Below are 16,604 nucleotides of genomic sequence, written 5' to 3' on the forward strand. Positions count from 1 at the left end.
AACCTGGGTTCAATCCCCGGCATCCCATATGGTCCCCTAAGCACTGCCAGGGGTAATTCCTGAGTGCAAAGCCAGGAGTAACCCCTGAGCATCGCTGGGTGTGACCCAAAAAGCAAAAAACAAAAAAACAATGGGAAAGCGTGAATATTTCACTGTGTGTGTTTTTGAGTCATACCTGACGTGTTCAGGACTTACTATTGGCTCTGCACTCAAAGATCACACTTGGCAGGGGTTAAGGGACCACACAGGGTGTTGGGGGTCAAACCCAGGTTGGTCACATGCAAGGCATGACCAGATTCATGAAAAGCAGTAGTGGTTTACCTTCTGTACCATCTTTCTAAGCCCCAGTAAATCAGTTTAACAAAATGCCACAAACTAACCTATTTTGAAGTCAATACAAAATTAAATACAGAAAGCAAGTACTTTCCACCCCCCCACCTGAAAGCAAGTACTTTTAACTATTCTTTTCCTCCTTTTATAGGTGTTATATCTGGCAATGCTCGAGGGTTGATGGGAGCCCCAGTGGAGCTCAGAGGGCCACAGGTGCAGGGAATCAAACGCTGAGCCTTGCACACGTGTGTGTGCGCGCTTGCGCGAGTGCCACTTGAGCACTACACCCAGATCAAATCCAGCTAGTCTTCTTAGCAATATTGAACAAAAGTGAAGACTTGAACCACCCCATTTTCAGAGTTTAATTTTTCTTCTCCAAGGAGCCAAATTTGGGGAGGAGGGGTGTCTGTATGTGTATACACGTATTTGAGTATATATATATATACATATATATATATAAATAGCTTTCTTTTTAATGTTTTTTTCCACACAAAGTAGTAATTGTTCTGTAACACAATTATATAAAATGGAGGGGAAAGGAGGATAGAAAAAGGCCTACCCATTAAAATTTTATCTTTTGAAAATTCTAGTTCCTTCATGGTAACCATTTCTTTCCCATCAACAGCTGCCTTCAATGCTGCTTGGTTCACAAGATTCTCCAGCTCTGCTCCGGAAAAGCCAACCGTACCACGAGCGATGATTTCTGGATCAACAGCTATGCATAGATACAAAATTAAAATCTTCAAACAAACTCCTGACAAAATAAAAGTTACCCTGAACTATGATGAAACTTAACTTTAACTCATTTTTCTAAATACTCAAGGAAAAAGGCCAAAATTACCATTATCACTAGACCAAAATCCTAAATGTTCATGAAATTAGTTTTATGGGGAAAAAAAAAAGAGAAATGTAAAATTGGCAGATATGGCAATAAACCTTCAACTGCATTACTAACAGCCTAGCCACACAATGAAAAAGCATAGTCACAGACATTTTGTTTTCTGTTATCTCATTTCAAAATAATTTGAACATAAAGGTATCCTCCTCATTCATTAAAGTTTAACTTCTTTCACTGTGGATGCTTTGTAAACTATTTATCTGAATGTTTAAAAATTTAAACGCCTGGCTTTTGGTGACTGTGAAGTTTTGTGGAAATCTCACCATTCTCAGCCCTTCTACACTGCCCTGAAGATGCTCTATAAAATAGTGTGATCCCCAAATAAGGAAGGAATCCTTGTCATTGAAACATATGTGGCTTGATGAACCTACCCAACTCTTTAAAAAATGCTACAGATTTATTACTTTTCATTGTGGGGGTCACATCTGGTGATGGGCAGGAGGGAGGAGAATCCGGGTCACATCTAACAGTGCCTAACTCTCCAGGTAGGTCAACCTAACAGTGGAAGAGGGGGTAATGCCACTCCCTGCATGGGATTGAATCCTTGGCCTCTCGACTACTTGAGACATCCTCTACCCCCTAAAATGCACAGTTTTGACAGTTTTATTACTCAAGTGGGACCAGTATTTTCCACATATTTCCATCATTGTCTTTTGGCCCCACGGTGATTATTTATCACATAAGGTACTATGTTTATATTATACAGATGCTTTTCCTCTTATTTTATAGTTTACATTCACCTTAATATCATTTACACATACACTGTCTTTAAAATTATTCATCTAAATATTCTACAGTATAACTTTCTTTAGAATCAAGATACAAAAATGATTAAATCTCCTGCATACACACTGAAAAATGGACTTTTAAAAAAAGGAAATATAAGTGGAAGAAGGAAAGGACCTCGAAAGGAAATGATTTTAAAGACGTGTCTTTAAGACTACAAACAAAGTGAATTAGTGCTGCCCAAACACAGATGTTTGTACTGTGGATGAAACTTACACTGATCATACTTTATTTTATTGAGATACCATTTCAAAATTTCTGTTCGACCTTTCACATCGGGCCTTGGAACAGTAACTTGCATGTCAAAACGACCAGGACGTATTAAGGCACTAAAAGGAAAAAATAAAACATGTAAAATAATAAGCTGGAAGGTTAAATAGGACTAATAACCTATGGAGAAGAAAACAGCCACAAAACTAGATGGCATTTTAAATAAGCAGAGTGTTTTTTGCAAAACCTGTCAAAATAAGTTTCAATAAGTAAATAAGCAAAAGCAGAATAACATCTTAAATACATAAAAATCTGTGCATCTACATAGTAAGCAACCCTCAGAAACATAAACAGGCAAGTCAGTTATTAAGAACGAATAATTCTATAGCAAATTATGTGACTTATTTATTCATCTCAACTGCTCTGTACAGAAAGTTGGAGTAGAGTCTTATAAAAAGACAACTATCTGAACTAAAATCCAACTTCCCTAACAAAAACCAGCAAAATTATGCTACTAGGAGTTAGAAAGATAGCTCAATGGGCTGAGTGCATGCTGTGCATGCAGGGGCTCAGGTTCAATCTCTAACACATGATCCTGCAGTGTACCACCAGGAGCAAATCCCAAAGCACTAAGCCACAGTGGTCTCCTAAGCACTACCAGGTGGGGCATGAAAACAAAAGGAAACTGTGTGTGGGTATAGTATGGGTATAGAAAATACTATAGTGAATTTTAAAAATGATCTCCAACCTCCAAACCTGTCATATGTAACAGTTTTAAAGTTATATTAATCATGTATCTCAGACTTTAAAATGAATAATTCATTGATTTTAGGGTGTTGTTATTGTTCTGTTGTATTTTGGGGTCCCAGCCTACAGTGCTCAGGGTTTACTCTCTTGGCTTTGCTAGGTCTGCATACAGGGGTGACTCCTGGTGGTGCCAAGAATAAAGACCATTTGGTGCCAGGAATTGAACCCAGATCTCCTGCAAACAAGGTATGTGATCCGGCTCACTGAATCAGCTCTCTGGTCCTATTCAGTGGATTTTAGTACATTCAGTTACAATTCAGTCACTAAAATCTACAATCAAACAGAAATATTTTCCATCACCCAGAATGAAACACCAAATCCACTGGCAGTGACTCCCCACTGTTCCCAGCCTCTGGAAACCACTTTTGACAATGATATTTGTTCATGAGATTTTATATAAGTGAAATTCTATGTTTTGTAATGGGCTCTCTTTGTGTGTGTGTGTGGGGGGGAAGTGGCAAGGAGTATTCCCAAGCAGTTGGGGGTGGGGGCAATCTATGCCCAAGTTGTGCCTGGTTATATGGACTGCACAATTCAACCCTCAGGCCCAATAATAAAATACTTGGTCCAGGCAATGCTTGAGCCACCCCAGACCCCCACACCAGGCATATGCTCCAGTCTGAGTTTTCCTCCAAGCATTAATGTCATGAGTTCTTTTAGTAAACGTTTTTAAAGTTCAACCATGTTCTCGAATGTATTTCATAAAACCTCTCTTCTACTACTTACTTGTCTAAAGCCTCTGGAAAGTTTGTAGCTCCAATGATGATTACTCCTTCATTGGGTTTAAAGCTAATTAAAAACAAACAAATCAGCATTCAGAAGCAGTTTTTCAACAATTTTAGCAGCAAATGGCTAATCTCTCTTAAGCCAAATTGCTAAATACATCTCAATTACTTTTTAAAAGAACAAGTTTCAGGCCTGCACATTCATAAAACCACTAGAAAAAAACTGCAGAATCATCTGAGACCAGATACCTTCCCAATATTTGTTCTACATACAAGATGGCGTAATACAAAAAGGTGGAATATCCAGCTGTAAAAAATTATTTTGGGGGCTGGAGAGATAGCACAGTGGGTAGGGCATCTTTTCCTTGCACGCAGCCAAACAAGGTTTGATTCCCAGCACCCATATGGTCCTCCAAGCATCTCCAGGAGTAATTCCTGAGTGCAGAGCCAGGAGTAACCCCTGTGCATCACCCAGTGTGACCCAAAAAGCAAAAAAAAAAAAAATCTGAAGCTCATCAATTCATATTATTTGCCCCCAGTCTTCCTATTTGGTTTCAAAAAGTCCTGTCTGATTTGAAGAAACTTTCGGTTCCTTTCATAGTATATCCTGTTGCTTAGATTTGCAAACTGCTGCTAACCTTTCACCTACTCCAACAAAGTTAGCGACAAATCTGTGTCATACTCTCTTCCCTCTACTGTATAAATAACCAAACTACTAGTCCAAACTGGAAACACTGCTTTCCTGTCATAAATACAGTTAAGTAAAATAATATCTAAAGATCAACAATTGATGACACAGGAACTACTGTGTCATCAACAGAAAAATTTTCATATTTATAGAATGTTACCAAAACATCATATTGTAGAAAGGAAGACTGAATTACCCATCCATTTCAGCAAGAAGTTGATTTATAGTCTGCCTTGAATACGGATGCATTGGAGATTCAATTCTCTTCCCACCAACAGAATCTAATTCATCAATAAATATAACACAAGGAGCATTTGCTTTTGCTTCCCCTACAAAAAACAAAAGAATATAGGTAAGTTTCATAAATATTTTTTTAGAACTGTATAACTACTGAATTTTTTTTTTTTTTTTTTTGCTTTTTGGGTCACACCCAGCGATGCTCAGGGGTTACTCCTGGCTCTGCACTCAGGAATTACTCCTGGCGGTGCTTGGGGGACCATATGGGATGCCGGGGATCGAACCTGGGTCGGCTGCATGCAAGGCAAACGCCCTACCCGCTGTGCTATCGCTCCGGCCCCTAACTACTGAATATTTAAAATGTGTACGAATATCAAAAGTTGGGGGCTACAGAAACAGCAGAGAGTAAGGTGCTTGCCTTGCACAGCTGATCTGGATTTAATCCACAGCCCTCTATATGGTCCCCCCAAACACCAACAGAAGTGGTCCCAGGGCTCAGAGCCGAGAATAAGTCCTGAGCGCCACCAGGTGGGGCCCAAAATAAATAAATCAAAAGTTACTCAGTTTGAAAAGGAAATCTTTCTCTTTAAATTCTAATTTAAGTCTCAACCATGTATGACACATGGAATATAAATATATATATAAATATATATGTAAATATAAAATAAAAACGAACATATATTCACTATTCCTAGCTGCACAAATGCCATATACACTCAGATTAAAGGCTAATCACTCTCTGTAACTCTGAGAAAAATATAATGAAAGAGACAGTTACAACTCAACCTTATTTAAGGCCTTCACTAGTTTTTCTGACCGTAAAAGGATTAGAATCGCACTACAGTTAGGATCACACACTACACTGACTATGCTAACTACAGTTGGGATCACACACTACACTGACTATACTAACTACAGTGAGAGGATCACACACTACAGTGACTACAGTGAGGAGCAGATACTACACTGACTACAGCTGGGATCGCACACTATACTGATTACACTAACTACAGTTAGAATCGAACACTACACTAACTGCACTAACTACAGTTGGAATCACACACTACACTGGTTACACGAACTACAGTGAGGATCACACACTGCACTAACTACAGTAGGCTCGCACACTAAGTCACCTGGCACCAGCACACCAAGTCACCTGGCACCAGAACCCCACAATGGTTACTTCAGCCATCAATCAAAATCAACTAGACAAAAACCTCTTTGCCCTGAAGTTGAGAAAAAGTAGTACCACAAGCAAGATAAATGAGAACGTACTGAAAAGGTTTCTTATACGGCTGGCTCCCACACCCACAAACATCTCATCAAATTCTGACCCAGATGCATAATAAAAAGGAACATCAGCTTCTCCAGCCACAGCTCTAGCCAGAAGTGTCTTTCCAGTCCCTGGTGGTCCAACTAAAAGAATTCCTTAAAAAAAAGATAAACAGGAATGAGTCAGACAAAAGAAAATTCAGCTCTAAATCTATAAAAGAAAACTATACAGATCTGAGTTTGAAGGAATATCGATGACCAATACTTTGAAACATCAAAATATACCTAGTTTCTTTCAAATATGCCATTACAGGACCAAGGCAATAGCTAACTGGACTGAGTTCTATACAACATGGTCCCATCTAAGCACTGCTGGTATGGCACAAATCACGCCCCCCCACCCCGCCCCATTCCCTAGGCTCTGCCCCTGCCAAAGGTTCACTTCAAGGTTTATCTTCTGTAAAGAATTTTCCAGTGATGCTTAAAAACTATGCATCATAGATAAGAAAAAAATTGGAGGAAAGGAATATAAACCTATTTAAAACTAAACAAGATAAAATTTATGTAAAAGGGGCTGAAGCGGGAAAGTGGGTAAGAGCTTTTAGCCAACCAGGGTTGAGCCCCAAGCTTGCCAGTAAAAAGTTCTGAGCACTGCCAGGTGTGGCCCCAAAACAAACAAAACCCCCCTAAAAAGACAGAGGCAAAACATATGCACTGCGAACACCTTGACTTAATATTCTTTCTTTAAAATATAAGTTAAAAAAAATAACCTAAGAACATCTGGTGAAATTTTGAAGACTGGAAAATATGTGATATTAAGGAAACAGAGTTTAAGTTTACTTGGTACAACAAATTATTACACTGACTTAGGACAATGTCTCTAATCTTAGATGGTGTTTAATAACCATCTATAATTAGACCTAAAATACTTAATGCCTATAACTTTCAAACTTTCTCATAATTTTGAATTTCCTCATAATATTCTCCTTTTGAGTAATGTACAGTAGTCAGGGGAGTAAACCAGGTGCATCATTCCTCACCCCCCACCCCCACGGCACTGCATTCTCTATCTCTCAAAATACTGTTTCTTAAGATAGAATAACAGAATTCCCTGCTTCATATAGAACTTCATTTATCAGACATTTTAAAAATCAACAAAGGCCAGGAGGAGGCAATCTCTGCTTCAGTGAGTAAAAAGTAAGTATAATTACAAACTTTTAGTGAGTTAGGGATGTGGCAAGTGGCAGAGTACATGCCCTGCCTATGTGAGGCCCTGGTTTTGACCACTGGCACTAAAGGGTTCCTAATCGCCACCAGGTATGAACCTTGTCTGACAAAAAAAAAAAGAAATCTAAATAGAGCCAGAGAGATAGCACAGTGAGTAAAGTGCCTTGCACACAGCCAATCTGGGATTGGTCCCTAGCATCCCATATGGTCCCGAGCACCACCAGGAATAATTCCTGAGTGTAGAGCCAGGAAAAAACCCCTGAGCATTACCAGGTGTGGGCCAAAAACAAAAGCAAAACAAACAAAAATACTGAAAGCAGAACAAAAAAACCATAAATATTCTATGAAACTACATTGGGTTCTTAACCATGGGTGGGGTGGGTGATGGATGAGAGCAAAACTGCAACTCAGGATATTTAAAAAAAAAAAACAGCTAAAACCTGAATATGACTATACATTTGAAAGTTTAGATCCATATCATATTGAACTTTCTGATTTTAATAACTATTATCCGCAGAGCCTGGCAAACTACCCATGACGTATTTGATATGCCAAAAACAGTAACAGCAAGTCTCACAATGGTTACTGGTGCCTGCTCGAGCAAGTCGATGAAAAACAGGACGACAGTGTGACAGTGCTACAGTGCTAGTAACTATTATAGTTATATAGAGAATATCCTTTCACTTTAGAAAAGATACAATGAGGTTCCTAGGAGTACTGGAATATATCTATAATTCATTCTCAAAAGGCTAAAAAATTGTTGCGTTTAAGAATATGGAGTCATCTTCACTGGAGAGCATTCTCTATTTTAAGAGCAACTTAGCAAGTTTGAAATTATAACCAAAGATTAAATAAAAATTAACTTACCTTTTGGGAGTTTACCTCCAAGTACAGTAAATTTTTGTGGATTTTTCAAGAATTCAACAACTTCCTGTAATTCTTGTTTGGCTTCCTCCACCTGGAGTGATAAAATTTACCAAATAACTTGAAGTAAACACGGAATTATCAAGGCAACCTCTTAGGAGGACAGGGGAGATGCCTAGATCACCCATGACAGCAGAGCTAGGGAAGAGGAGGACAGAAAGGGAATGAAAGTGAGGAGGGAAGAGGCAGGCAGGAAGTAACGGGGTAGGGGTGGGGGGCCAAGGGATCACTTTGGGTACATCATCCCCCAGGCACCATCAGGAGCGATTCCTGAACACAGAGCCAGAACTGATACCTGAGCACTAGCAGCTGTAGCCCAAACACACAGACTCCAAACACCCCCCCACCCGGGCTCGGAATGTACCCCATACAGGCTAGGGGTGGGGAGTGGGGGTGGGAGAGAATCTAGCAACACTAGCCAAGTTGACAATGATGGTGGTAATGGTGCTGGAACATCGTACGCCTGAAACCAAACCATGAATAACTTTGTAAGTTCTGGTGTCTTAATAAAAGAAAAAAAATACAACAACAAAACCTCAGTGGGCTGGACCCACCAAAGGGTGGCACTGTCAGGCACACTTAAGTAAAATCAGAGGTCCATGGGACTATCCAGTCTCTGACCCCTGCCCCCCTGAACTTGAAATAAAACCTGTTTTTACTTCAAAAAACATTAAATGTGTTTATTATCCACAATAAGCCCTTGAAATTATAAGACTAGGGGTCTACGTGAATATACAGTTGTAGAGATTTATAGAATTTGTACCTATAACTGAGTAGAAAGTTTTTTCAAAGGAGCCGAGGGGTTGGTGAGGGGCTAGAGTGAATGCTGTGCAAGATGGACTGCATTCATTTCTGAGTACATGATTTCCAATCACCACCAAGTAGAGTGCCAGGAATAACCCCTAATCAGCACCGGGTCTGGCCCCAAAACAAAGAAATGACTATCAGGGAAGATAGTTCAAGTGACAGAGCACATACTAGCATATATGAGGCCCCAAGTTTTATTTCCAGTATTATGTGGTCTCCAGAACACTGCCAAGTATGGCTCTGGTAGGAATTTCTCTGAAGCTGGTCCCTGTGTTTTCAGAAAGAATAACTTAGAGACCGCAGAGAAAATATGCAAACACGTGGTTCAATCCCTCCTAGCACCATGGTCCCTGACTACCTTCAGGAGCCCTGGAGAGTCAGAAAAGTACAAGACCCTCAAATTCAACTATAAGGCCTACTTGGTGAAGAATCACACTGGTTGGAAATGATCACTCTGAACAAGAACTGAATGATGAAAGTAGATAAAGAAAATAAAGTAGATAAAGTAGATGCAAGAAAATCTGTATTGCAAACCATGATACCTAAAAAGAAAAAAGAGCGAGAGAGGGAGGGCGAGGGAGTGAGAGTGAGAGAGGGAGGGAGAGAGAGGGTGAGGGTAAGGGAGAGGGAGGGAGAGAGAGACAGACAGACAGACTTGGGGGAGTGGAGGGAAACTGAGGACACTGAAGGAGGGCCAGGTGCTGGAACATTGCATGCATACCATATGTTCGCCCAAGTCCTCCAGGAGTGATTTCTGAGTACAGAGCCAGGAGTAACCCCCTGAGCATGGTCGGGTGTGGCCCAAAACCAAAACCAAAACAAACAAAAAAAACCCAAAACTCAAAGCAGGCTAAGCTGGTATATGTTCCAAGACAGGATAATAGTTACTTGGGGTGAGAAGGTATAATAACTTGATATAGATGCTAGGTTCTGATAATTTAAAAAAAAAAATTTTGGGGGGGGTGGGCAAAGGATTTGTGAGGAGCACACCTGGCTGAGTGATATAACTAACTAAAGATCGTCAGAACTCTTTCTTGTTTCAATGAACTTGCTAAGTTGGTTTATTACTCTAAATAGTTGAAAAACTGCCCTAAAGAGATGCACAGGCTGGGTGGGAAAGCATGCAGCCTTCCCAAGCTCTCCAGTGTTTACAGCTCGGGAGTTCCCTGAACCTCACACTGCGCAATATTTAGGGGGTTTCCATTAGATACAATCAATTAATAACTCCAATTGCAGCGTGTCTCCTCTTGCCAGAGAAAAGTCCATAGACTTCTTATCGTGGTAGGATCTTCCTGGTGACCAGTTGCATTCCTGAAACTGTCCAGAAGTCCCCTAAGATCCCATTATTATACAAAAGCACTAGCACCAAGGAAATCCCAAAGGACTGAGGAACTCTTGTCGGAAACTTGGGTCAAAGAGCAAAACAGCTGAATAAAACGTGCTGCTAATCACTGAGGATATTACAGGGGATTTACCTCTGTGCTAAGAAATGGGAGTGGGGGAACGGTCAGGAGAACAACATACACATTTTCTATTATTTACACACTTATCTACAACGGTATGTTTGAAAGGTTAGAGTGAATGTCTTAACTCACTCCTTTAACATGTTCAAAGGTGACATTTTTCATCTGGACAGGATCAACTGCAGAATCCAATCCTGTTGTTGTCCGGAAGCGAACTAACAGGAAGAAAACAAACAAACAAACAATATACATGATAAAAGCACTAAATTTTAATTACCTTTTGTTTAGTTGACAAGCGAAATCAAATATCTCAACTCATATACATTAAGTCAAAGTAGTAGCAAAAATTAGGTTTTCTGAATTTCGGATCAAGTTCAAGGAATAATTCTCTAAATTAACATTAAAATGTTTGTGCTTTTCAATTAAAAAAAAAAGAACTATTGGGGTTGGAGTGACAGCAAAGTGGGTAGGGCATTTGCCTCGCAGGCATCTGATTTGGGTGACTTACCTGAAAATTACTACTTTTTGGCAGGGGGGTGAGAGTGGGGGGAGTGGAAAGGGACACCCAGCCATACTCAGGGCTTATTCCTGGTGGGATCTGGGACCAAGATCCCGGGGGGCCGGGGATCAAGCCTGGGTCAGCCGTGTGAAAGATAAATGCTCTACCCACTACAATATCACACCGCCACCCCCAAATTCATGTTCCTAATTGTACACCTGTTTTTCTCTCTCAAAATAACCAATCATAAAAAGAGTAAACATGACCAAAACTGATGGTGGGTGAGAAACAATTGGAAGCACTGAAACCTGATATTATCACTTCTTTTTTTTTTTTTTTTTTTTTGGTTTTTGGGTCACACCTGGCGATGCACAGGGGTTACTCCTGGCTCTGCACTCAGGAATTACTCCTGGCGGTGCTCAGGGGACCATATGGGATGCTAGGATTTGAACCCGGGTCGGCCGCATGCAAGGCAAACGCCCTACCCGCTGTGCTATCACTCCAGCCCCATCACTTCATTTTTTAAAAAGTAGATTAATATTTAGGAAATATGAAGAGTGAGTCCCACAAAGGAAGAGAAATTATGTTCACAGCTGGGATGTGGACAACTCCAGAATGAAATCTACTCTACTTGATTTTTCAAATTAATTCTGGGGGCTGGGAAGATAATACAGAAGGCGAACCTGGTTTGATCCCTGCACCACATATGGTCCCAAGCCCCACCAGGTGTATCCCTGAGCACAGGCCAATAGTAAGTTATGAGTACCTCTAGGTGTGGTCCAAGTTCCCCCCCAAAAAAAGGGAGCCAGAGAGATAATACAAAGGGTAAGGCTCTTGCCTTGCATTTAACAGACCTTGGTTCAATCCCCAGTAATTCATATGGTCTCCCAAGTCCACCAGGAGTGATCCCTGAACTCAGACACAGGAATAAGCCCTTAGTATTATAAGGTGTGGCCCCAAAATCCTCCCCCCCAAGTAAATAAAAATTACCCCCTAAAATCCTCCGAGCAGTGCCCAGTACTCCCAGCACAGTGCTCTTAGGTAACTCACAACAATGCTCAGGGAACTATGAGGTGCCAGATAGTGAAGCTCCCACATGCAATGCAAGTGCTCTAGACCCTGAGCTATCTGCCTGGCCTCACTTAATTTTCAGTCTGACAAGCTGAAAAACCACAGAACTTATCTGAGGTAATTTTCAAAGTAAATTTAAATTTTATATTTTTTGAATACTGCTGTTATAAAATTCTTCTACAGCCTTTTAAACTGGGTTTTTGAGTTAGATGGATAACATTTTACAAAAATCTGTGAAAACATTACCAGGATATAAAATGACATTTCAATCTAACAAATCCACTGGAGCTTTAGCAAGATATTATTTTCTCAAACTAAGAAAAGCTCTGAGGCTAGAGCGACAGACCAGCAGGCTATGCATGCAAAAGGCCTGGGTGTGATGCCTGGCACCTACACTATCCCTGGCACTGCCCAGAATGACCCCTGCCTGCCCCAGGCTCCAGTGAATTTATTCCCAAAAACAAAAGATAAAAATACAATTTCCTTTTTTAGTATTAAAACTTTTGAACAATGTGAACATAAATCCTCTGACTTATGCAAACAGAACAAAATTATTAACAGGAAAATGCATAAAACCTCAAATTGAGCCATTTGAGAAGTCTTGACTTAAAAATGGTCTAGATCCAAAGAATGAAATTAATGTTTTATTCCTGTTTTAAATAGATGATAAACAATGCAAGGTATATAAAAAAAATAAGTAAAAAGAGTCTTTACCAGATAAAAATGGGTTTTTTAAGAGCCCATATATGCCAAGTAGAAGCAGAACAAAAAGAATCATCCGAGTCCGCCTTAGAGAGTCTGGAGGAGAAAGAAACAATCTTAAGTCAATGACACCAATGAGAAAGGACAATTCAATGAACTACAGTGACTGGGGATAATCGTGCTTTATCAGCAGGCACAGCTTTGTTAGATAAAACTTCTTTCCAAATAGTCTTTTCAAAATTGGAGGGAGTCAAATCAACTTACCGTTGGTCTTTTGTGTTAGTGCTTGAGCTTTCAGAAAACCCTCTGCAAAACCAGTTTTAAATGCATCTTGATGAGCTTCAGGTATATTTTTGGTTTTCATAAGTTTGTCCAAATTTTCAACATCTGATCCTCTATCCCGTAAGAGAAATCCCTATATACACAAACACAACGGTATTGATTGCTATATAAATTGTAATGTTCTTCCACCACCCATACCACACACTTAGAAAAACAAAGTGAACACTGCTCTGAATATAGACGATAGGCTGAGTCTGAGTCCTAAAAACTCGATGGTCATATTATCTATCTCTGCTAGAGGTAAAATATAGTGTTTACTAAGTTTATTCAAATACTCCAGACTACAGAAACTGAAAATGTGAAGACAGTCATTGATTTAAAAGAATTTTAGGGGGGCCGGAGCACTAGCACAGCGGGTAGAGTGTTTGCCTTGCACGCGGCCGACCCAGGTTCGATCCCCGGCATCCCATATGGTCCCCCAAGTACCGCCAGGAGTAATTCCTGAGTGCAAAGCCAGGAGTAACCCCTGAGCATTGCTGGGTGTGACCCAAAAAGAAAAAAAAATTTTAGTCTATTTGGGGGAGACAGATAAGTAGCGCAGTGATAAAATATGTATTTATAATGTAAAATATAATGAATATTCATGATATCATTTTGATACTGTGTTAAAAGTACTAGGTATGGTGATAAGTGCTACCTAAGGAAAAATGGACAACTAAACCATAGAAAAAAACAAAATGAACCTATCAGCGGAATAAAACAGCTTTTAGTGCTTAAGAAGTATAAGCAGTGTGTGTGTGTATAGTGTGGTACTAGGATTTGAAGTGAGGGCCCCACATATGCAAGGATGATCTACATCTACATCTGTGGACCAAGCAATCTTAAAAGACCACTTCCCTAAGAGGAGAAATATAGCGGTACAAACTGAGTGGCACGCTGGAAGATAAGAACAGAAAAATGGTAGGTACAGGTCAAATGATGAAATGTCCTATACAGCATGGCAGATGACAACAAATCAGAGGAATTAAATTACTATTTTCATGCATTTTAGACAGGCGGCAGTCTGAAGAAAATGTAAGGAAATTAAGATTTAAGTAAGAAATGGCTATAATCTGCTGAAAATAGACCAAGGACCAAACACGATGGCCTCTTAGTATCTGTATTACTAATCATTACGCCCAAAATTAGAGAGTAAGGATTTTACCTGTCACAGAGGCAGGGAGTGGGATGGGGTGAGGGTGGCGGGAGGGACACAGGGAACAATGGTGGTGGAAATTATGCAGTGGGGAGATGGGTGCTTGAGCATTGTATGACTGAAACCTAATCATGAAAGTTTGTTAACTGTATCTCATGGTCACTGTCACTGTCATCCCGTTGCTCATCGATTTGTTCGAGCGGGCACCAGTAACGTCTATCATTGAGAGACTTATTGTTACTGTTTTTGGCATATCCAATACACCACAGGTAGCTTGCCAGGCTCTGCCGAGAGAGCTCAATACTCTCGGTAGCTTGCCGGGCTCTCCGAGAGGGGCGGAGGAATCGAACTCGGGTCAGCTACGTGAAAGGCAAATGCCCAACCGCTGTGCTATAGCTCCAGCCCGTATCTCATGGTGATCCAATAAAATTTCTTTAAAAAAAAGAAAGAAATGGCTATAGTCTATCTACACAGTGGAATCTAGACTGAACAAGATTTCGGAAATACTTCCGAGGGGTAGGGGGATAGTTCAGAAGGCTGGAGTGCAAGTCTGGCGTGCAGAGTCCTAGGTTTCAACCCTGGCACCATGTGGATGTGATCTTAGTGGTCTGCAGCACCTTTGGGAGGCCCTAAACAGACAACAAGGGACTATAGAACTTCAGTGATCAATGTGACAGGTAAGAAGATGAACAAATCTAGGGTGACTGTTAGGTTTCTAGCCGGGGCAGATGCTGCCTATGAACATAAAAAATATATAAGCAGGAGCACATTGGTAGGGGGAAAGAAATCAGAAGGAAATGTCTAAAAGGCGAGTAGAGAGCCGAGTTTGGCACCAAGAATTGCAACTTAAAAAATATTGTAATATAAAAATTATACATAAATAGAAAATGACAGGAGGAACAAAAAAAGTCAGGTGCTAGGGCTGGAGAGATAGTACAGTGGGGAGGGCGCTTGCCTTGTACTCAACTGATTCGAGTTCGATCCCCAGCATCCCGTATTATTCCCTGAGCACCACCAGGAGTAATTCCTGAGTGCTGAGCCAGGAGTAACCCCTGAGTACCGCTGGGTATGGCCCCAAAACAAAACACAAAGAAAAAAGTCAGATCCTGAAGAACCTAGATTATTTTAATAAGCTGAAAGCTGCTTTTTCGCTTGGGTTTTTGGGCCACACCCAACTGTCTCGGCAGCTGTTGCCCACTTTGAGCACAGGGTTTTGTTGCTAGCACAGCCCAGAGCACCGTGAGGCCAAGAGAAGGAAGCTTACTCCCCCCTGTGCCTGCTCTCCGCGGGGAAGCTGCTTTACTGAGGAGGGGAGGTTTCATTACCTTGACGAATGATGGCGTTATGTGCTGGGCTTCTGCTAGTCTTTCAGAGGTGGACTGCAGGCGTCGCGTCCTTGATTTCAAAGTTTTAAACCCCCGGGACTGTATGAAAACTTAATAAAATAATATGACATTAACACCTCTTTGTATGTTTTTCTAAGAAAACTATCTAAAATATTCTAACACCATACCCATACATTCCAATGGATCTTAATTCTTTGCTGCCAACACTTTAATACTGTTTTGTCCATAAAATTTTCTCATTCTTTTTTTCTTCTTTTGGTTTTTTTGGCTACCTGGGCTGTGCTCAGGGCCTACTTCTCACTGTGTACTTGGGGGTCTCTCCTGGTGGTACACAGGAGACCACATGGGAAGTTACGGGTTGAACCTGAGTCAGCCACATGTTATACTCTACCCACTGTGCTACCACTCCAGCCCCAATGTCTCATTCTTTAAAAAAAAATTTCTAATATTAATGCTTAATTAATTTCCTACCTCACTTTCTTTGTTTTTTTTCTTTTTGGGTCACACCCAGCGATGCTCAGGGGTCACTCCTGGCTCTGCACTCCGGAATTACCCCTCACTGTGCTCAGGGGACCATATGGGATGCTGGGAATTGAACCCGGGTCAGCCTCGTGCAAGGCAAACGCCCTACCCGCTATGCTATCACTCCAGCCCCTCCTACCTCACTTTCTAACAAACTATAAAATGTCCTTAACATCAGTCTGTCCTTAACCCAAAGATTTTTATATGCAGATTTTCACTGTGGTTCACCTCTAATGTAATTTTAATTCTGGTTTTTATTGTTTCGTGGGTCAGATCCAGCTGAGTACAGGGGGCTGCTCTTAGCAATGCTTAAGGTACCATGGAATACCAGGGATCAAACCAGGCTGGCACACACAGGCAAACACCTTAACCCCTGTATTATTGCTCCAGCCCCCGAATCATGTTCTGAAAATGTATTAGACATTCTTTGCATCCCAACATATGGTGTATTTTAGTCTTAGACAAATATTAAAAACACATTATTGTTTGTCTGTCTTCCAACCATTTCTTCAGGGGATTATGAAATGATTTCCATTTGAAAGAATTACTGGTCTCAACCTTTGCTCAACCTGGTGCTACGAGTTTTCCTTAAATACATAGATAATCTTGC

General features: G+C 40.7%; 1 protein-coding gene across 1 annotated transcript in view; it reads right to left on the reverse strand.

Moving 5' to 3' along the window:
- Positions 1–16,604, reverse strand: part of YME1L1 (YME1 like 1 ATPase) — a 34,912-nt gene that overhangs the window by 7,788 nt on the left and 10,520 nt on the right. Inside the window, exons 5-14 of the mRNA XM_004605377.3 lie at positions 15,452–15,561; positions 12,914–13,064; positions 12,662–12,745; positions 10,510–10,592; positions 8,051–8,141; positions 5,960–6,112; positions 4,641–4,773; positions 3,758–3,820; positions 2,231–2,343; positions 890–1,045 (exon numbers count right to left, since the gene is read on the reverse strand). Coding sequence (XP_004605434.1) covers positions 890–1,045; positions 2,231–2,343; positions 3,758–3,820; positions 4,641–4,773; positions 5,960–6,112; positions 8,051–8,141; positions 10,510–10,592; positions 12,662–12,745; positions 12,914–13,064; positions 15,452–15,561 — 1,137 coding nt within the window. The remainder of the gene's footprint in view (positions 1–889; positions 1,046–2,230; positions 2,344–3,757; positions 3,821–4,640; positions 4,774–5,959; positions 6,113–8,050; positions 8,142–10,509; positions 10,593–12,661; positions 12,746–12,913; positions 13,065–15,451; positions 15,562–16,604) is intronic.

The sequence above is a fragment of the Sorex araneus genome, chromosome 9 (assembly GCF_027595985.1).
Source record: "Sorex araneus isolate mSorAra2 chromosome 9, mSorAra2.pri, whole genome shotgun sequence".
Taxonomy (NCBI): domain Eukaryota; kingdom Metazoa; phylum Chordata; class Mammalia; order Eulipotyphla; family Soricidae; genus Sorex; species Sorex araneus.